The following is a 22,714-nucleotide window of genomic DNA, read 5'->3' as shown; positions in this document are numbered from 1 at the left end:
TTATCAAATTACTGATTTATTTAAGTTTGTGAAGTCCTTCACTTTGACAAGAACTACAAAAGAATACTTCACTTTTCCAAGAAAAAGAAATATTTCGTTAATTTATTGCTGAAGATAAGGATAAACTTAAAGATCCATTTAGAAGTTGAAGAAATCCAGACAAAGTGTACAATTCTAACATATTAAAGCTCCCATGCGGTTTAGCACGTAGTGAAATACTACTAGGCACCCACCGATTCAAAGACGGTCCGTATAGATGGCAGCAGATACGTTCGTGACCTCACTTAACCTTCCTCGAGCGTCTCTCAGGTCAATAAAGGCCATGCAGGCATTTTCTTAGACAACTCCGCTATCTTACTGCGATTTCTCGCTTCTAAGCAGACGGGAATTGTTGGTGTTTTTTGAAGTATATAATAAAAAAAATTAAAATTAATTGCTACCGGTAGTTATTTAAGCAATTCCTGTTAGTTTTCGAAAAAAGTCCTCAACTTACTTTACCTTTCCTGATATGTAATTTTTTGGAAACGTTGACTTAATAAATTTATGTTGGGTTGAATAAAATCGATTTTTCTTCGTATTCCACTGAGAATATTCAATTTGACGTGACAGTTTGCCGCGTAGTGGACATTGGAGGGCACATCGATCGTTTCGTGACACGGACAGGTGGTTTATTTCGTCACATCCACGAAAACCGACCGGACATCGGATTATGTACGCATATCGAATAAGAGGGGTATTGTATTGTAAATTTCCCGATTGTTTCAACCACCAATAAAATCGCGTAAAACGATTTAAATATACAACCATTTGCCAACAAAATACCCGTGTATATCTTGTCCCTTTTCTTTTATGTATTTCTAAAAAAAGTGTTACAAGTTGTACGCAATCTAAAGGGAATATCGATGTTAAATGTTATTGAGTGTACATGTACACGTAGTAAATTAATAGAGAGCCGCCTCAAAAGGTCAAAGTGTTACACTTACGTGTCGGCAAACTATTTGTAGCTAGACTTTACAGTCGTTGAGGTTCGTTAACTTTTATTGGGATGGTAGTTGTTTCCGATATACGGTTATTGCGAATTCGTGTACCAACCTACGATTTATAGGGAGGCGGCATAAAGCAATACGGACTTCTCTCTAAGCCCGTTGGCGCTGTGCAATTACTTAACGTTTTCCCCCCGAATGCACCAACCAATAACACAACCGTGAAGAGAAGTGAGCACTTCACCATCTGGCTTCGCAAATCGACGAATTACAAAAAAAAACTCTTTAAAAACGATTCAAAGAATTAAATCCTTTTACTTTAAAAAAGTCTTAAAACACAACTTAAATACTTACAGAGGCCGAGCAGACTGCAAACGAACATTCAAACGGGCCGAAACGTTTCTTGCACTCAATTAGCAGCGGCAGAACTGAAACTGGCTGAAATACTGGACCATTGTCTAGTGAAGGGCAGTTATTTAGGCCTCCATATCGATAAAACGTCAACCGGCGACAAGACGCGAGATCCGCGACGGTTTACGACATTCCAAACGAAGCTTTCGCCTCTTTACGTCATCGGATCTCGCGGGATTTCGGATTTCTACGCCGCATCAGTGTCATTTTTAGAAAAGACGGAGTTACTGCTGTTGCCTCGACCACGAAGCTTCTCGTCGGTGACGACGCGCCGCCTCTGCTTCTATGATTTATGGCCCTCGGGGAACGTTGAAATTAATGACGCGTATACGTTTTGCGTTTGCCGCCTGCCTCGGATAACGCTTTTGCGTGTTAATGCGCCACCATCAAAAGAAAACCGGCGTTTTTAACTCGATAGTAGACAATTTTTATCTGCCTTCTTGAATCATTTCAAAACCTTGTCAACTGTTCAACTACTTTTACTTGTCACTGAGACAAATGTAAACACGCAGAGTTACTTTAAACTTATATCTGTTTAGAAGGAAAATATTTTTAAATTCAAGCCCAAACGAATAACATGTACATTTTAGTAATAGTAATTTAAAATTATTATTGGGATTTTATCTTAAAAAAAGGAAACGTAAATTTAATTATATGTTTGATTGAAAATTTTCAATTTAACCAGCACATTAGCTTGGTCAAACTGGGGAGGAGACGTGGCGCTAGATCAGATTCTTGTAACAGGTTATACAACGAAGAAGAGAGATTGCTGGATAACGCAGAATATCCGTTGTGTTTTTACGCCGCTAGCCAGGCCTTCGATGGTCGCCGGGTCCGAAGCACACTGTGGCTGGCTGACCAAGAAGAGGCGAGCAACAAACTTGCACCTGCCAGTTGAAGCTCTTCGCTCCACCTCCCCTCTTTCTGAAGCTATAAATTCCTGACTTCACAAGATGACAAGACGAGATAAGCACGCCTCTAGGACCGGCCGTCATGCTACCTTAATAATAATAATTGATTTTTAATACCGTGAAAATTTTTGTGCTTCGAATCAACAACCTTCATCGTCCGTATACTTTGTATTTTACTTACCCAAAGCTTTTGTTGGTTTTCCACGGTTTATGATTTAATTATCGTCGAATTATATTTTAATTAGTTAATAAACGGTAATAATAAATGATTTAAACATACCGGAAGTACATTGCAATTTAAAACACAAATTTATCGTAAACATTAAAGTTACAATTAATTCCATTTCATTGTATTTAAAATAGTTGTGGTATGTAAACCCACAATCGTAAAACTTTTGACGTTTACGAGTTGCTGTAGGAAATATTATGTGATTCGGGAAAGAAATTTAAATAGTTTATAGCGGGTGATGACTAGATTAAATGGATATTAAGTTTTACTATGTATTTTTCTTTGAAACTTATTGAAGAAAATTAAGATTGCGTGATGTCAATTTGCAAGATCAATTCATCGGATTTACAGAGAGGAAGTAATGCAAAGAGAAAGATTGCGGCGATTGTTCGCGCTCAATCTAACGTAACACTTTCACCCGCGCAATTTACGCCCCATCGGGCACGAAACGCCATACCACCAGGAAATGCGTCGTCTCCGTCATCCGGAAAAATGACGTCTCGATTAGATACGCGACGCCTTTATTCCGTCAACGAACTGTTTGACGGCTTAGTGAAAGTCAATATTTGAACTGGAAGATTGCAATCCAACCCAACCTTATAACCAAATCATGCATAATCGTTGGATTAAAAAATAACGATAATGCTATAATAAACTAAAATATTTTCAGTTTCACATTTAAGTAATAGACTTTGATTTCACCATAAGATCACACATTGTATAAACTCACACTAATTGTGCACTAATTAATAACTTTTTGCTATATGAAAAAGCCTTTGAGTTTAATATATACCAAAATCTAACAACGGCAGTATTCCGAAAACCTACTACAACGTTCCTCGACGTTCGTTAGAAGAACACCGAAACTGCTTAATGAAATAAAGTTATTTTTTCAGTGTATCTCTCTTTTTATTAATATCCTACCGATGAAAATGGACAGAATTGTTGCAAAAACTATCTCCGCGAGAGTTTAACAGACAATATAAATTATTAAATAAGTATTCGCACTTGTTATATTATTTAAAGAGTGCAAAGGGTTCAGTGCTTTTGAAATATTTTAAGTTCTGTATTTTCTGTATTTCCGAGGCAATGTATGGTTTCTAAAATGGTAGTTATACTGCCTCGGCCGCACGCGATCTCGGCTTATTCAGAGGAAGTAGCAATTTCTCCGTTTCAAGCTTTGCCGAGATCGCTTGCGGCCAAGGCAGTGTGGGGTTTTCTAAGATACTAGTTATAGTGCCTCGGACGCAAGCGATCTCGATTAATTCAGAGAATGTCGCCATTTCTACGTCTAAGGTATTGCCGAGGTTCATAATCGTATTAATCGTGGATGAGGTTACGAATAATAATTATAAGAACTTGTTTTTGTATTAATAAAATGTTGTAAATATGTTAGAATTCATTATGTATTATTGACCGTTTACGTTTTTTATTGTATTTAATCCATGTAAAGTCGATACGAAGTAATTTTGTAGAATTTTGACAGTGACATAACCTCAAATTTCATTTTTCATTAATTTTTTATTGTAATTCATGTTTGTCCGGTTGAAACTATTGCAAACGATAATCTTAGCATGTCAAGAGCGAAAACCTCATCCATTATATAGGAGTTTTGATGAAGATTTGGATGAAAATCCGTAGATTAAATATTTGAATATATTTTTGAAGCTGGACGTTAAAATCTAAAAGAAAATGTTCCGAAATCAGCAAAACAAAGTAAAAGCAATAAAAACTACAACATTTCATGCATAAATATTGTTAAAATAGAAATTTCAATAATTTTTGATAAAATTTAATTGGTGACATTTGACATTTCGAAGTTGGCGATACCGGAGAAATTTAACTTACGAATTTCAGGTTGAGGAATTTAACCAATCAGAAAACGTTATTTAAAACGTTCTTGCAATAAACAAACGAAACTGGTAGGTTAGAGTGTGATTTCGAACGAGACGAGGTGCGCACGCTAATTTCAATCACCACTGTGACATAACCTCAAAAATAGAAAACTTATTATTTAATAAGTTAAACAAGAAGTAAAGAAGATTATTCGAATTAAAATTAATCACCTTTAATAATAAAAAAGAAAATTAACTGGTTTCTGATCCAATTAATCCAGTATACCATTCCGAAGAATTATTCCAACCCAATCAAGAATCATTATTTTCGATTCCTTTGAAGAGTCCTTCAGTAAACTACAAGATAAGATTCGTTTTTTTTTTATTATTTTAATTTTCATTTATAATTTCACTTACCTTAAATATGATTAATTTGAGTTATTATTTTGTTTGGTTATGTTTCATTAAAGCATTTCAAGCGACCTCGTCTTATTTAGAGAATGTCGCAAATTTTTGGAATTTAAGTTTTGCCGAGGTCGCTGCGGCCGAAGCAGTGTGTGTTTAAATCAAAATTTCTCCATTTTATGTTTTGTTGACGTCGTTTGTGGCCAAGGCAGCGTGTGGCTTTCTAAGGTAGTAGTTAGTATTGCCTCGGCCGCAAGCGACCTCGGTTTACTAAGAAAAAGTTGCAAGTTTTCTGGCCCAAGTTATGCCGAGGTCGCTTGCGGCCGAGGCAGTCTAAAATATCAGTTATAGTGCTTCGGCCGCGGCTTACTCAAAGGAAGTCACAATTTCTCCGTCTCAGGCATTGCCAAGGTCGCTTGCGACCGAAGCAGTGTAAATTTTCTAAAATATTACTTATCTCATCATAACCATAAGCTGCGATTTTAGTGTAATAACTGGTAATAACCATATAGCAAATTTCGCCATCCTAACAAACTAAATTGTTGATAAAGCATCCATTATTTTTTTTCTTTTCCTCTAAATACTGATTTGCCGAGGTCAATAAATTACAATAATTAATATTTTTATCCGGTTTTAATGCGGACCATTAGAGCGGCGGCGTCTCTCGCGATTCGCCCGAGGGTCCAGAACGGACATAAATTATAATTTAGAAGACGGGTGTAGAAGCGAACGGGTCCGTTTCGTGAAGTGGCGACGACCTAGGCAAGTTCGGACCGGTCTTCTCTTACTCGGCTCCTTCGTTGGACGACCTTCATGCGAAAACCGATTCAGACCGCTTATTAATGGCCGGCGCGCGTTGTTATTGAATATTAGCCCAACCGGATGACCAAGAAAACAACCGCAAAACACGTCGGATGGTCCAAACACATCTCCGTCAGATTGACGTTAATTTTATTGGTATGGTAAAAATATGCGTTTCAGAAATTCACAACATACAATTTAAAAGCGATTTTTCCAAATTGGATTTATTCCAAATATTAACTCAATTAATTTTTTTTTCTTTTCAAACATTTTATAGATCAATTGAAACCATTGTGTTGTAATCAAAGGATAAACATAGTGAACAGTAAAAGGTATCGAACTGAAATACAGACATACGAAACGTGTTGATTCCCAAAAAAGGCGAATCAAGTCTCTTGTACCGATCCATCACGTACTCGGATAGGCGTTGAGCAGAGAGAGCCTCTTTCCCACAACAAGTTAAAACACGAACTAATGACCGCAGTCCGGAGCACGCCTGTAATGAAGAGTGCAACGTACCGGTCGAGAAACGACGTACTCTCCGAACGAACGAGAACTTCTTCGTGGGCCGAAACTCTCCACTCTCGCCAAAAAAAAGCGACCACCCAATTCGTGTACAAATAAAAATGTATGTTATAATTTTGTGGCAGCGCGGCAACTCGACGAAAGCAGGTGAAGAACGACAGCGACGAGACCGAGACGGAAAGCGTCGTGAAACGACTTTTAGTCCTTTTATTTTCAACTGTTTTATTTCTTTTTTTGAAATAAATAAATTAAAACATCGGGATTATTAACGTGACGTGATATGAATTAAAAGAATCGTTGAGAAACTATTACTTGAATCGTCTTTCTCTTTAACCTAGTCTTGAAGTTGGTAAACCGTGGTATGCCTATGGAAATGAGAACAAGTACTAGTTGCCACGGGAAGAGATCACGAACTTAACCAATTTTTATTCCGTTCAAACTTAAAGCAAGAATTAATAATTAGCTTGGCTGTACCGAAAATATCTTACGCACGATATCTTGAATACATTTTGGTATCTAAAGATTGTTTAACGAAACAGAAAAGTAAACAAAAAATTAAGATTTCCGCCCAACATAGTGAGAAATCCGGACAAAATACTTTCTCTGTTTTCAGATAAGCCCCCCAACCTAATCGTAATTTATTGCCTTAAGCACTTAAGAGGTTTATAATGGTGTCTTTCAGGAACCCGTACGTTCAATAGGCCAACTCCGCACTTACCTCGACAGTTAAAAATCATGACTATATGGTTTTATTGCTGCGCTCGCGCCATAGAAATCATCATATGTTTATCTTGATTATCCTTTCGCGTCGAGGAAGCCTTTTTGCGATTTTCCCATTAGTAGCGAACATTAAAGGTCTTCGTCTCCGTAACGAGAAGGTAGCAATCAGCCGTGGAAAAACAATGGACCAAAGAAAAGGCGAATTGGGCCAATCGAAAAAAAGGGACCGAAGTAAAACGTAATTTTAATTTAATTACGTGTGTGCACGTTGTGTGTGGCGACAAAAACCCGAGAACATTAAATAACCCTGATGGGACAGGTCTGCTCATAAAAGAGTCTCGATCCGGAGGAACAGAAGCAACAGGTGAACAGCGCCCCTTTCCGGCGGCATACGCTGTGGGCTGAGCCCAAATTTAGTGGTGTAAATGAGCTGGGAGCCCTAATTTATGGTCTAACCCTCTAGTTTGAGTATAGAGGGAAGGTTTCCCTCGACCAACTGCAAAGGAAGTTACATAGATACGTCGATTTTAAACAATTTATTTCTGAAGATTTAATCTTTGTTAACATTATAAATTATAAAAAATTTTGTCTGTAATGATTCAAATATCCATGAAAGCGTAAATTGTTTCTAATTTACAAGCGGAAACTTAGCAGACTTAGTAGACCACACTTGAGGTAAATGATAGAGTATTATAACGTGCATTGAAAAGCGTTCCCTGGAAAATTACTCTTCTCCTTTTCTTTGTACTTTTATTGTTCATTTCCTCCGTTGAACATTTAAACGACAACACTTAGACATCGGAAGCAAACAATCGTAATTAACCAAACGCGACACCTTATATACCCTTAACGGGTCACAATTATTTTAGTCCTTACATATTAATTGTCTCCGCGAAGCGGGGCTCCAATTAGTACTAGTAACTCTGGAGGTGTTCCCCGGCGGCGGGGACGGGAAACGGCCACGACCAAAAAGACCAACCTAGCTAGTGTACAAACGCTGCATGCAAAGCTAACAAAAGGATTAAAACGACCACCGCAAGCATGGACGAGGTTTTGCATTTAATTAACGTTGTGCCCTGTTACCGTTAAGGCCGCCCCATGTAAGCACGCAACGAAAACTGCGCGCAATTTCGCCCCTTTTACTTTATTGATTCCGGTGTGTATTAGGTTAAACGTTTGCCCCAGGACTTACAACTACAATTAGTTGAGGGCATTTATAAACGATAAATGGTACTCACTAAGATCGAAGTAGATAATAAAAAACCGAGAGCATAAACTGGTTTTTTCATTCGGCGCATAGTGGTTTGCGAAGGTTGCATTTAAGTCAATCTACATTACATTATGATCCAAGTTACATGGAGCTTTCAAATAAAACGGACGTGAATCATCAAAAACTACAGACTTCTTATGTATTTCTACAAAGATTATTTAAAATTGTTGGTGATTTTTTTTATATTTGAATTATTTTAGTAATTTTTTTGTTAAAGTGATATGATCTCTCCATGGGAGTCTAGTATTTGGAGAGAAACTTGGAAAAGGACTTTATTCCCCGTGGAGCAATTCAAATTTGCAATAATAAAGCAACGTTGCACAGGTTGTTATACGGCGGCGTCTCAACTCTCAACACAGGACCGTTTCGAGTGCTTTTCGTTGGTGCGCGATATTGTGAAAATGGCATTGAAGGCCCCCCTTTTCATATAAACTCTACAAAGTCTATAGGAACGACGACAGATGTTTATTTAATTATCGAGTTACCTTTTGGGTTGAGCCGCCGCTCTCCGGCTTGATCTTTTCAGCGGGCACGTCGAGTCAAGATTTATATTTTCGATTTTAAACGCCAGATACGCGCGTCTGGTTGTGTTGAGCAAAGTATTTCGTAATAGAACGGCGTTGCTGCCTGCCTTCAGCACCGAGAGCTGTAGGGGCTTTCACCGGCGACCTATTGGTAACGATGCTCGCTAGAAATCCAATTAAAATTATAAAAGGCGATTCGTGAGCGCACTTTTCAAGCTCGAACGCGAACACGAATTTCTATTGTTCTACCGTTATTAGCTCGATTTTGCGAAAATTCCTTTTCGTAAAGCTCCATGTCTTTCTATGTATAGGGACGATTCCAGAAATTGTTAATTTGATTCTCACTTGATAAGAATTATTCTCCGTTTTGATTAGGTACAATTAAGGGATTAAATGTATTAATGAAATGATCATGTGAAAACTCCTAAGAAGGAAGTCATTTAAAACCGGTATAAATAGATTACTAATAAGCGCACATTCCAAGTACATTCCACGGGATATTATCGGCTATCATAATTTTTTTTAATCATCCGGTGTATTATTCAATTTAATTAATTAATACTATGTACTTAATTATACGTATCATAATTCATTTCTCGAATCAACTATTACTAAGTTGAAGGGGTTACAATTCAAAGCTGCGGGTTCTAAAAGCGATGAGAACATAAATTTTAAACTCAACTCTACTGGGTCTTGAATAAGATTATTAGAAAAAATATCGAAATATATGATGTGGGAGAGGCAATAAAAAGATAATGCGTGTTGAAAGCAGATTACAAGATTACTAAATGTTTAAGATGTTTTAAGATGATAGATTAGAAAGCACAAATTAGCATGACAATTAATTTAATCGTCCAAACTTCTTTCTACAACTTGGAAATTAATCAGTGCAATTATAAACTTTTTGTTTCAGTCCAGATTCAGATCAGGCTAATTCCAGATTTTTTTCTTGTATTCTGATGTTTGGGCAAAGTAATTCCAGTCGTCTTGAGTGTGATTCCAGACCTCCCCTACAAATATGCAGTTTTGCCAATATAATCCCAGGATATTTAGAGTTAGAAGTCTAAACATTACTTGCAGATGATTAGATACTGTTGACATAGTATTAAATACTCAAACTGCAAAATTAGATACTCTTAGAAGATGATTGAATACTGAAAATGAACGACTAGATACTCTTGGTAAAGGACTACATGCTGAAAAGAAAGCTAAAATATGCCTACAAACGACAGAAACTGAAAATGAAAGACTGCATATACTTGGCAGAGGACTAAACACTGGGAATGGAAGCTTAGATACTCTTGGCAAAGGTGTAAATGGTGAGATGAAACCCTAGATATGTTTGCAAAAGACTATATGCTGAAAATAGACGACTAGAAACTGATGGCAAAGGGCTAAATATTGAATTGAAAGGTTAGATACTTTTTGCAAATGATTAAATATTGAAAATAGAAGATGAGGCACTATTTGCAAAAGAAGAAGGAGTTAGGCAATCAGACATGCGAATTGAAAAGAAGCATAAATTTTGCATGGACAATATATGGCAACCTGAAAGATATCTTCATAAGTAACTTGCCAATTTGTTGATCCCCGATGGATCTAGTAAATGAAAGCTTTTTCTATGGACTCGTTGTCACTCGTCAGCACAAAATATGGCAGCATATACAGTTACGATGTTTATAAGCAATCAAGAACCTGTATCAAAACCATTGTTCTATAAAGTTTGTCAGATTACAACCAAAAAAATTCTGCTAATAAATCACATTATTATCACAAAGAGAAACTGTTTATGATATAAAATATATAGCTGCTTCAGTATTATAAAAGAAAACATCAATGCGTGAGGCGTAAACAATAAACGACCGTTAACAATCGTTAACAATCTCGCTTAAAGTAATAAAGAATTAATTTGAAAATGTTGAAGGGGACGAGTGTCTTGCCATAAGAATAAAGAGAAATGTTTGTCACCACCACCCAGAGGCCTTCTGTACGTCTCCTCCTCTTTATAATTTCTTGCGGATTTCATACATTAAACTGGTAAATTAAAAAGAACGATCGTTGCGAAATATAATAAGCAGTAAAACGGACGATAAAAGTCATTCTTTACGGCTTCCCAGCGTCTGCGGTTTTAGCAAAACATTAAAGCATTTACAACATCGGAACTTTAAATTATTATTGTGCACGAGTCTCCAAACGTGGACGTTTCGATATAAAATTGCTAATATATTAAATCGATAACTATTAAATATATTTAACTTAAAAAAATTATTTATAGACGCGTAGGCGCTTACCTTTCTCTTGGATTTTTTATGAATATTTTAAAAAGGAGTTATCCAAAAAAGCACAGCCACCACAAAATAAAAATGTACAAACTTAATCACTAAGAAAACACTTACACAACAAACTATTAACGAAAGAAAAGTTTTTTTAGTTAAAAAGTTCTATTCTAATACACGTTTTTTTTCTTTTTAAAGTTTTAAAGAGAGGCAACGAGCGACGCTACAGGTGGCCATATTGTGACTGAACTGAGAGAACCTCGGAGCCCCGGAGTCAAGGTACCTACCACTCTTGTTCTTCTAGTTCTGTACTAACTACCAGTTTGTCCCGGCTCGCGCAGGGTTCTTCTTCTCGTCCATTGGTCTGGCTCTCTCGGCTGCTAGCTGTTTGGCCTCACCGTCACAGGAATAGAATAGGGACACGGATGGCATAGTAACTCCGGTTCAATTATAATTGCGGTCTGGATACACGTTTCGGTCGGTTTCGATTGGACGAAAAGTCCGTTTTAAATTATACGGACGATTTAAACCGCAAAACAGTGTTATTTGTTATGTACAAATACAGAAAGGGAATCTTAATCTGTCGGGGTTAAACCGTCGTAAAACGACACCACCAATACAAGGATAATAAACCTTTCATTGTGGAATTGAAGACATAATAGGAAAATATTAATTGTATAAGTGTTGCGAAAAGATTTAATTGAGTTTATGAAACTTAAAAAAAAAAACAAAACTAACTAAAATATTTTTGCAGCATTTCTATTTTTTTTAACAGAAAAATGTTATTTGGAATTAAAAATAAAAACAAACAAAAAATCTGTACCTAACGGTTCTATTTCACCTAGTTTCATGTAGAGTCAACGAAGGGCGGATTAGATTCGATTCGGTTAAAACGTGGAGAACAACACGAAACTGGACAAAAAACGAGCAAAAAAAAGCAGCGTACGAGAGACTGCTCGCCGCAATATTGAACGGCCGCCGATTTATGTACCGTTACCGCGGCACGGTTGAGTAATTACCAAGTCCGAAGTGTTCGTTACTAAATGATCGGGTACCGTCGTCGTGACGTCCGGGCCCCATGGAATTTATTGGGTATTATTGATATTATCCAAAAGTCGACTCGAAGGTGTGCTTTTGCGCACCTTATTCATCTTAAAACCAGATATACTCCTTTAAAATTACTGTACAAAGATTGCTTTGTACGTTTTTTTTTATAATGAATATTAAATTTTTCTTTAAAATTTATATTCTCAAGTATTATGTTATTCTAAAAATCAGAGTTGATCAAATATTTCATGATGCTGTTGACCTGGTCTGTATTATTTGTTGTAGTGGCATGCAATTAATCAAAATTTCTTGTTATTTATGCTGTGTGGATTTCCATAAGTTGCGATGTTTCTCAAAATGAACACAGTACTGTATCAAAAGTTATTAGTCTATCAGAGCCATATCAAAATTGCAAAAATTTTGGGTGTAGACCACTCCAGCTATTTCGCTCGACAAACTCGTGCATACAAACTTAAAGCCAGACATTATGTAAAGGACAGATACAATATGTGGTTTGCCACTAGTGACTTATTTTAATATTCTAACAGTGTTAATACTTAAATTCAACAGACTTGGAGTCAAAAGAATAGTTGTCACTGATATTTTTCGGTTTGTGTTACTTTTTTGCATTTCTGATACATTTTTTTCATTGTAGTGGGCAGACCAAGAAAACCCGAACAAGTATTAAAGATAATAGCAAACAAAATCGTCAAAAAATGACGCTTGGGCCAACAGGTGCAAAAAGTGAAGAATCTTAATTCAGGTATAGAGCAAAAATGTTTGCCTTGCATACAAATCTGGATAGTAGTATGTATTTGCCGATTGATGAACTTCCCCCTAGAACCTACCAAGGTCAAGGTCTCTCCCAGTGAGTTTGGATGCAGCAGGTTTAATTTCTGGAGGAATTTAAGTATCAAAACACATTACAACGCAAGATCCGATAACATTGTAGTCGACTTTAGAGCCACTGGAATTAGCTTATAGAACCCGAGTGAAGGAATACGAAGAAGAAGAGTCCCTTATTGCCGTTAACAACGTGTTAATTGATATAGCTACCCAGCAAACATCTGAGCCATCAACATCTTCCATGTTTTGCGCTAGCACTGTGGTGATATCTTCAATTAGATCGTGCTTGAAAGCTTCTATGTTGATATTAGCGGAAAACTTTGCCGTTTCTAAAGTGTAGCAAGGCAAACGAGAAGCTGCAAAGAACAGAAGAAAGTCACCCCGCTGAAAATAAAAGGTTAACATTTGACAGATTAAATAATGTGAAACCCATATAAGTTTAGGATTTTATGGCCAGTATTATTAAAATAATCAGTCATAGAGTGTATACATTTACTAATGACTGCATAAACTAAGCAGTGTATGCATTTGCTAACAGATGTTAGTAAAAGTTATAACAAAGAAAATTTGATGCAAATAGTAAGTAAGTAAGTATAGTAGTAATAATTTTTTGGGTTGGGTTGGGTTTCGTTATGTAATATACTAGTAAACGTACTTTAAGCTTTAACTGGGCGTCAATAGTAATTGTATACATCAACTATACTCTGTTTTTAAACCAGGAGGAGTAAACGCGAAAGTCAGATTTACACTAGGAAAAATCACCAGAAAATATCACTAGATATTTTGGCGGTAAATTTAAATTAATAATTATTATTTATTTATTTACTTATTATTGTATTTATTTTCGTTTGTTATCGTCAACACTAAACATACAAATTAACATTGAAGTTATGAGTGTATTTATTTCAAAATATAATAAAGAAGGGTTTAAGAACACAAAATTTACAATAATGACACGAAACTGTCGAATTGTCAATAACCTAACCTTCAAATTCAAAATTGCCTGTGTGTGTGAACCTTCCTCGCATTCAACCAATCACGTGCAAGGTCAATCTGGTGACAAATTTAAAATACTCCTCCTGGTTTAAAAACAGAGTATAATTGCCAAAGAAAACTTCAAGGTATAATTAATGTTTGTAAACAAAACTAACCTTACCTAACATTCCTTCACGCTATAATTGACATTACAAAAGAAAACTTCACGCTATAATTGCCATTACTAATTTCCAAAGAAAACTTCATGGTATAATTAATGTTTGTAAACAAAACTAACCTTACCTCATATTCCTTCACGCTATAATTGACATTACAAAAGAAAACTTAACGCTATAATTGCCATTACAAATTGCCAAAGAAAACTTCAAGGTATAATTAATGTTTGTAAACAAAACTAACCTTACCTAACATTCCTTCACGCTATAATTGACATTACAAAAGAAAACTTCACGCTATAATTGCCATTACAAATTGCCAAAGAATACTTCATGGTATAATTAATGTTTGTAAACAAAACTAACCTTACCGAACATTCCTTCACGCTATAATTGACATTACAAAAGAAAACTTCACGCTATAATTGCCATTACTAATTGCCAAAGAATACTTCATGGTATAATTAATGTTTGTAAACAAAACTAACCTTACCTAACATTCAGCGTCTGAAGACACAGGGCTAAACCCGAAACTTAAAAATATACAACTTAGCGCTGAATAACAATTAAAACTAGAACTAACACTTGCACTATACTCTGTTTTTAAACCAGGAGGAGTAAACGCGAAAGTCAGATTTACACTGGGAAAAATCACCAGAAAATATCACTAGATATTTTGGCGGTAAATTTTAATTAATAATTATTATTTATTTATTTATTTACTTATTATTGTATTTATTTTCGTTTGTTATCGTCAACACTATACATACAAATTAACATTGAAGTTATGAGTGTATTTATTTCAAAATATAATAAAATAGGGTTTAAGAACACAAAATATACAATAATGACACGAAACTGTCGAATTATCAATTACCTAACCTTCAAATTCAAAATCAAAATTCAAAATTGCCTGTGTGTGAACCTTCCTCGCATTCAATCAATCACGTGCAAGGTCAATCTTGTGACAAATTTAAAATACTCCTCCTGGTTTAAAAACAGAGTATAGTAAAAGTTTACATTTCGTATTTTATATACACATTAACCAGATAAATTAGTTAATGTATGCATTGACTAGACAATGTGTACATTCACGGTATGAATGCTTTAACTGTAACATATACAATTACTAATGACGCCCAGTTAAAGCTGAAGTACGTTTAGTAGTATATTACATAACGAAACTCAACCCAACCCAAAAAATGGTTACTACTATACTTCCATTTTGTTTATTATAACTTTTACTAACATCTGTTAGCAATTGTTAGCATCTGCCCAGTTTATATACACATTCACTAGTAAATGTATACATTCTGACTGATAAATACTTTCACTAAAACGTTATGTTAATGTATACATTGACTGGCTAATGTGTACATTAACTGAAATGCACGCTTTACCTGTGACATATACAAGTGCAAAATAGGCACCTAATAATAATATGAACCTATTCAGACAAATTTCGTGTTTACATACCAAATACAATGATTTATAAGTACATAGTGAGATGGGATACTATTACAAAAAGATAAAAGTAAAGAAGGATTTGAATGTTTAATTTATAACGTCTTCGGTTTTAAGTCCAATGTGGTTACCCTATTACTCCTTACTAATCTTATTGCAATTATTTTATATGATGTGTGAAAATTCCTGGTATTTTCCTCGGTATTTTAATGATATACTTTTTTTTTAATCTTTTTACAATACCTCCATAATTATTTAAGTTTTAGTAAACGCTTTGTACGCACCACTGCGTGCGTTATCTTCGGATCCTGTTCGTTTTATTTTTCCGTCTCCGATTCCCCGACCTCCTCCATCACGACTTTCGTTCTCTATCGCGGACCGTATATAAACCGACCAGTTTGCGTGTCTGCTATATTATTGTTATTACCGTAGATCGAATTAGGGATAAACGGATGTAAAAAATTGCTCGCCGACTTCGACTCGTCCTCGACACACCCAGCTCCTATCTTCGATTAATATTTCGTTATATTGCCGAACTGTACCGTTTACTTTTACATCATCTTGCAAGCTGTTTTAAAAGTGCTTTGAAGAATCTTTTTCATTGTTAGTAATTTTTTAATTGATAATTCAATGAAGTTATTTTAGATTAAAATTTCTGTTTATTTGAAAAGTTATTTAAGTAAGTGATGTTGGTTTGAAAGTGTAGAACCACAGCTGGTGCCCTAGATCGACAATTATTATCATAACCGATTTGTTTGCGCCAGTATCGTCCCAGTACATTAGTTGTGGTTTCGTTTCGTGACGTCCTTAATTAAGCTAAGAAGTCATCGACCCTACAATTGTCTTCTATCCGCATTTAAGTACTAACTCGAGAACGCGCCCTTAGAGCAAACACATCGTAGATTTTACTGCTTCTGATGAAAGTCGATCGCAATCGAGGAGGCCGAATGAAATGAATCGAGAGAAAACGTAATAAATTCTGTGATAAAACCTTCACACTTACGTGTTAAGACTCGAAACGTGTATTTTATCCGATTTCAATCTTGAAAAATCTAAGAGGAAAATTAAAATAAAATTTGTAATATTCAGAGTGGGAGCCGGTTTATTTTTCTCGATTTATTTTGCATAATTTAACATTTTCATTAGCGTCAATATTAATTTCGTGAAATCGAATTTGTGAAATGATGAACAAATATTGCTGTTACATATACTTTGTTTATATATAATTTACAATGAATAACAGAACTAATATAATAATGGAAAACTACGTTACAAAATAAAAATCATATTAACATTAGAATTTTTGATAACGATGTTGTTCATTTTTAAGAAATATTACGATAACGCAAAGGTCACTGGCTAATCACTTTCGAAATGGATACCATCAAAATAAGTTTGTTATTCTTACTAGTTGTGGTTTAACTAGAGCAAGTTGTGGTCTATTCGATTTGATATATAAACGCGCAAAGTTTGTATCGCAAATAGAAATAGCTTTTTCTGTTATTAATTGAAACAAACACCATGGAGATTTCAGCACCAATTTCGTTAAAGAGGCCTTTATTTGTGCCACACAAACTCATGATGGGTCCGGGTCCATCAAATTGTTCCCCAAGAGTGTTACACGCACTAAGCCAACCGGTTTTGGGACATCTCCACACGGAAACGACGCAGGTAACCATTTCGAGGCATTCGAAATTTTTTTTAAAGCCCCATTAATATAACAACTAGATAATTCCTTCGGGCAGTAACAATCAAAAACCATGTAAGAGCATCCGCGGCATGTGTTTTACATATTCTCTCTTCCAAATACTTGGTTTGAAATTTCATATTATCGTCTCGTTTTACCTTACGGAACGAGTTTTAAAGATTTAAACGCAAATACATCACACGAAACAAATTTAAAAAAATAATAATAACTTTTACTGTAGATTATGGACGACATTAAAGCTGCTTTACAGTATATATTTCAAACGAAAAACACATTAACTTTATGTATTAGCGCATCTGGACACGGAGGAATAGAAGCGGTGATGTGTAATTTACTGGAACCCGGAGAAAAGGTTTTAATTGCCGTTAACGGTATATGGGGAGAAAGAGCTTCGAACATGGCCACAAGATACGGAGGCATCGTCAGGCAGATAAAAACGGAACCAGGAAACGTGTTCACTTTGGAACAGATCGAACAGGGATTGATGAAACACAAACCGGTTTTGTTCTTCATTGTTCAAGGCGAAAGTTCAAGTGGCGCTTATCAAAATCTTGAAGGAATTGGCGAACTTTGTCACAGGTTCGTTAAAATTTTTAAATATATTCACTAAATAATAAAAAAGATGATGTGTTATAGGTACAATTGTTTATTTGCTGTGGATACAGTTGCCTCTTTGGGTAGTGTACCCGTTTTTATGGATAAATGGAACATTGATGCTATTTACACCGGATCCCAAAAATGTTTGAGTGCCCCCCCTGGTATAACACCGATGTCTTTTAGTTCTAAAGCCCAGTAAAATACTTAAAATGAAATAATTATAACCACTTTAATTTTTAATTATTTTTAGAGACAAAATTTTTACTCGCTTAACTCCTTGTCATGTTTATTATTTAGACATGAAAATTTTAGGGGATTACTGGTATTGTTTTGGAAGACCAAGAGTGTAAATTTTTTTAATATTTCAATATAACAATTTTATAATTAAATTTCTTTTTAGATATCATCACACAATTTCCGCCACTCTGTTGTATGGTTTAAGAGAAGCCCTAGCGATTGCTTGTGATGAAGGGATGGAAAAAATGATTCAAAGACATCAAGAATGTTCTCAAAAATTATACAATGGCTTAGAGAAAATGGGGTTGGAGTTGTTTATCAAAGATAAACAGAAAAGAATACCTACTGTAACAACTATCAAAGTTCCTGATGGAGTTAATTGGAAAGATGTTGTTAATTACGCCATGAAAACGTAAATTATTAATTAATAAGATATAAGAATAAGTTTAAGGTTCAAGTTAAAATTTAATAATTATAGATTTTAGTCTTTAGAACAGAACCTTTACAAATTCTGTTACAGTACTAATGATATTAGTCTGTATATCCGGTTTAGAAATCATTGTGGCTTCCTTCACTTTCTAATTACTCATTGCCAGTCAACCGGTAAGCGGCTAATGCAGCCGGCTTTGTTGACTTGACACTTAATGTTTCAATGCTTAACGATATTTAACGTTATTTGGTGTGAAAAAAATGCGCAGGAATATCAGGAATGGATAAATAGTATAAAGACGAGTATACAGGAAAACAATATGATGGTTTATCTACTTAAAGAATCGAAAATTTAGTGAAAGGAATGAAAAATAATGGTCATTTAATGTCATTTCACCCCATCAGCTATTAAGATTATCCTAATATCGCTAGACAATGTCTATAACATCTCTCAACATTATTTATAATCTTAAACATCATCACCAATATCATTGAATATTAACCTTGCTGGCGTTAAAACTCGTCACTGACATCAAAATCGTCCCTATATAACTCAATATAATCCCTATCACCTTTTAATATTATCATGTTGTGTCAATGACATCTCTCAACATCATCAAAAAACACAAAACGGTCTCTCTGATATCGCTAAAGATCGCCTAAGATATTATTTTCCCATATTGCCCCTAACTCTTTTCAGCATTGTTTACAATATTAAAATCGTTCCTGAGATATTTCAATGCTGACTAAGCCACCTCCACAACATCTTCCAACATCCACCACTATCGTCTTTGTTATAGCTAATCATTGTGCCTGACATCTCTTAACTTTGTGTCATAATTCCTAACATATCTATATATTATCCTACTTCACCCAACATTTGGTAAATTTGCATTAATATCACAACACAATCCCTAACATCTTTAACATTATCTGAGTCGGTATCAACATCTTTCCCATCATTTATCAACATTATCTCTACTATCACCAAAGCTCGCCTCATAACTTAGTCCCTATTATCATCTATGCCATCAAAATAGTTTATGACACACATCATCATAATTATTTAACATGTCTCGACTGTACTGTGTCCTTTCAACATCTTTTTCTTTCGTTTTTGCTTTTATTACCATCATCTATGGCATCAAAATAGCCATAACATATCTCAACTCACTACCAAGATCATCAAGATCGTCCCCAATATCGATACATGTCAAGTTAACATGTATTGTATTTTACAGAATCAAGCACAGCGACAATTACGCTGTAACTGTAAATACGCAACCACAATTACGCACCGGTGAATTTCTCATCAGTGTTATGTTATCACTGTTATCAATCACTTTTAGTTCTTCCCCAACTTTAGAACAGTATTGTTTAGGATAAATTTCGATTATATTAAAAGCTTATAGCTTTAATTTGATTTTATGTATTATTGGATAATTAATTAATTTATTTTTATAGGCACTATTTTGAAATAAGTGGTGGTTTGGGACCAACAACCGACAAAGTTTTCAGAATAGGTTTGATGGGATATAATGCAACGTTAAGTAACGTGGACTACACATTGCAAATTTTTGAGGAATCTTTAAACTTTGCAAAAACTAAAATGATGAATAAATTGTAATTAAAATTTCTGAAGAAATAAATAATTACAAACGACAAGTTGTTTTTTTAATCAAGCGTATATTATCAATTTGCTAGCAGGTACAATTACGTCGAAATAGCTGTTAGACAATCATGATTATGCATTAAAAATTTATTTACAAGTTTTATATGTCGTACTAGTATTTATGCACGTCAGTTCTTTATCTTAACCCGACTAAAAAGAAAGAAATATATCATGGACAGTTATCGCTAAGAATCGCTATGCTAATAAAGAATAAATTACAAAATGCAGCTCGATCCGGATCGATTTTCTTATTTTCTTCTTTTTTATTTTTTCGATCAGAATCATTGAGGAGAAGAATTCTACATAATAAAGGGGGCTTACTTGATAAGCATAATATACTTAAATAACTTCTTTTATACATTACAAGCGTAATTATGCGTCGTAAATCTAAACGTTATTAAATATATTAATTAGAACAGTGACGGTTACGTGTAATTTATTATTTATACTATTTACAGTCATCACATCATCACCATATTAATCAAACAACATCATCTCTACAAAACAAAATACTGGGCGCTCACATTCACGCGAGATTCGAAAATTTTGCTTGCTTTGCAATAAGTACTATAAAATCTTTAAATTAAAAATAAAAAATCAATTAACATGGCACCTCGTACGCAATAAAAATTTGCAATTTACAAAATTTTTCTTTGCATTTATCGTGGCGGCAATACCACAACGGAAAACGATTTTGTTTCTGGTATAAATATTATACATATAAAGAGGAGAAAACGTTTTCCATTGCGCTATCATTTTCGATATCAGCCTTTACCTCTAACAATCATGAGTAAAAACCTTTTACTTAATCTTTAAAAAAATGCAGTCAAAGAATTCTTTAAGTTTTTAATATAAAGAATTGAATTAACATTATTAATTCAATTATCTACATTAAATCGCAAATTTTCAATACTTAATCATTTTCAAACTCTTCAAACTATAAAAAATGGAATTGCTTTTTCATACAACACAAAAATATATCCAGATAAATAAATTAACTTACGAACTGGTTAAAAGTTAGAATAAAACAGGAATAAATAAGTTTGACTGCTCAAAAATTGACCGGAAAAGAAAAGTTACAAAAAAAAGATAACAAGAAGAAATAACATAAAAAAACAATTTCTTTTTTTTCAATTCCAAATCCAATCTAATTAAACTAATTTCTAATTAGTAAATTAATAATATTTACAACTTAAAACCTATCGACGACGATTTTAATTATATATATATATGCTTGCACTCAAAAAAAATGAAATAAATACCACTGCGATTCTTTAACTGCGCGATCCAATTTCAGCCTAATTTCTGGCCCAGCCTAATCTTACTGTCTCAGTCTTCTTTGGTAAGTTAACGGTAACGGTGACATGAGCTCAAGGGGTCCAGCCACTGCACTCGCGTCTCCACACTTTTTACGAGGCCAACACATTGCCCACTATTTTAAAAAATATCTGTACTTATCAGTTATTATACGGGCGCTAATATCCCATATTCTGTTTACGTCTTCTACCGTGACGTTTTCTGCAAAAGTTCGAAGAGCAACAGGATAATTCTTGTGTAGATTGATTTGAGTATTTCCTCGACCTACACATTTTTCTTGTACATTCAAATCTGTGACACTTTATGTTGCCATTCTAAAAAAAAAAGAGAACAAAAATTAATATCAGAAGTTTTTTTTTTAATGTTGAGTAAGTTGTGGTGATTTTTAGATAATAATCGTTTTTTCAACTTATTCCTCGTAGACCAGAAATGGCCAGAAATCTAAAAAAAGCCAGCACAATCTTAAGACATGTTGGGTTATTAACATATGTCTGAAACTATTTGATACCAGAGACGATGTTGAGAAAAGCCAGAGATAAAAAATTTTATTAAAGATATCAATAAAACGTAAAATCACGAAATCATCAAATTTTCATATTTTTCTCGATATTTACACATCTGAGACCAAAAGTAGAAAAGAGCAATGTTGTCAAGAATGAAATTTGCCACAACTTTTATTCTAAAAGTTTCCTCAATAAAATGTCAAACCACAAAATCATCAAATTTTCACATTTTTCTCGATTTTAACGCATCTAAGAGCAAAACTGGAAAGATCAATATTGTTAAGAATACTACATTTTTTATACTAAAAGTTTTTTCTAATATGAAAAATATAGAAGATATCGTATATAGCGTAAAGATCATGCTCGAAAAGTTTCCAAAGTCTAACTAACAGATGAATTGAAGCCATCTGACCATGGACAACGCCATGCTTTCATTAACTTGGTGTTAGAAATGCAAGATAAAGATTTCGTTTACAAGAAAATCATTCGAAATGACGCGAAATTCCCGCTTATACCTTCACAGCTGTGTCAACAAGCAAAATTTCTGTTTATATTATTAGATATAGTGACACAATAAAGTCTACATACAGCCCGGAAAATGATAATATCTCAGCTCCCGAAATGTAATTCAATGAAATTTTGTAACATCTTTTAACATTTTTAACACCTTTAGCATATTTTTTAGTGTCGCCAAAGAAATTAAATTTACAGTTCCCTGTAAATTATAACTAAAAATTAAAACGACATATTTCTGATATTTGAAACAAATACATTTGCTGAACTATTATTTCACTTTTTTTTTATTAATATTTAATATTATTATTAAATGACTTAATAAATTATTGATAGATGG

The 22,714-nt window shown here is 34.4% G+C and overlaps 3 protein-coding genes across 4 annotated transcripts in view; 1 reads left to right on the top strand and 2 right to left on the bottom strand.

Moving 5' to 3' along the window:
• LOC111427445 (rho guanine nucleotide exchange factor 10) overlaps positions 1-11,141 on the bottom strand; it is a 70,369-nt gene extending 59,228 nt beyond the window's left edge. The window contains exon 1 of the mRNA XM_023062594.2: positions 10,906-11,141. The gene's annotated coding sequence lies outside the window, so the exon portion shown is untranslated. The remainder of the gene's footprint in view (positions 1-10,905) is intronic.
• A 4,002-nt stretch (positions 11,142-15,143) lies between these two features.
• LOC111427147 (Alanine-glyoxylate aminotransferase) lies at positions 15,144-20,030 on the top strand. Its single transcript, XM_023062139.2, has 6 exons — positions 15,144-17,069; positions 17,327-17,685; positions 17,743-17,898; positions 17,954-18,049; positions 18,104-18,352; positions 19,834-20,030. Exons 1-6 carry the CDS (start codon positions 16,920-16,922, stop codon positions 19,994-19,996), a joined length of 1,173 nt encoding a protein of 390 aa, XP_022917907.2. The 5' UTR covers positions 15,144-16,919; the 3' UTR covers positions 19,997-20,030.
• A 5-nt stretch (positions 20,031-20,035) lies between these two features.
• The window catches only part of LOC111427146 (short gastrulation), a 31,852-nt gene continuing 29,173 nt past the window's right edge, over positions 20,036-22,714 (bottom strand). For both annotated transcript variants that reach the window (XM_023062137.2, XM_023062138.2), the window contains exon 7: positions 20,036-21,672. In XM_023062137.2, coding sequence (XP_022917905.1) covers positions 21,517-21,672 — 156 coding nt within the window. In that variant the 3' untranslated portion in view covers positions 20,036-21,516. The remainder of the gene's footprint in view (positions 21,673-22,714) is intronic.

The sequence above is a fragment of the Onthophagus taurus genome, chromosome 2 (assembly GCF_036711975.1).
Source record: "Onthophagus taurus isolate NC chromosome 2, IU_Otau_3.0, whole genome shotgun sequence".
NCBI classification, from domain to species: Eukaryota; Metazoa; Arthropoda; class Insecta; order Coleoptera; family Scarabaeidae; genus Onthophagus; species Onthophagus taurus.
Note: the sequence above shows the minus strand (reverse complement) of the source record. Positions and strands in the feature narration are given on the sequence as shown.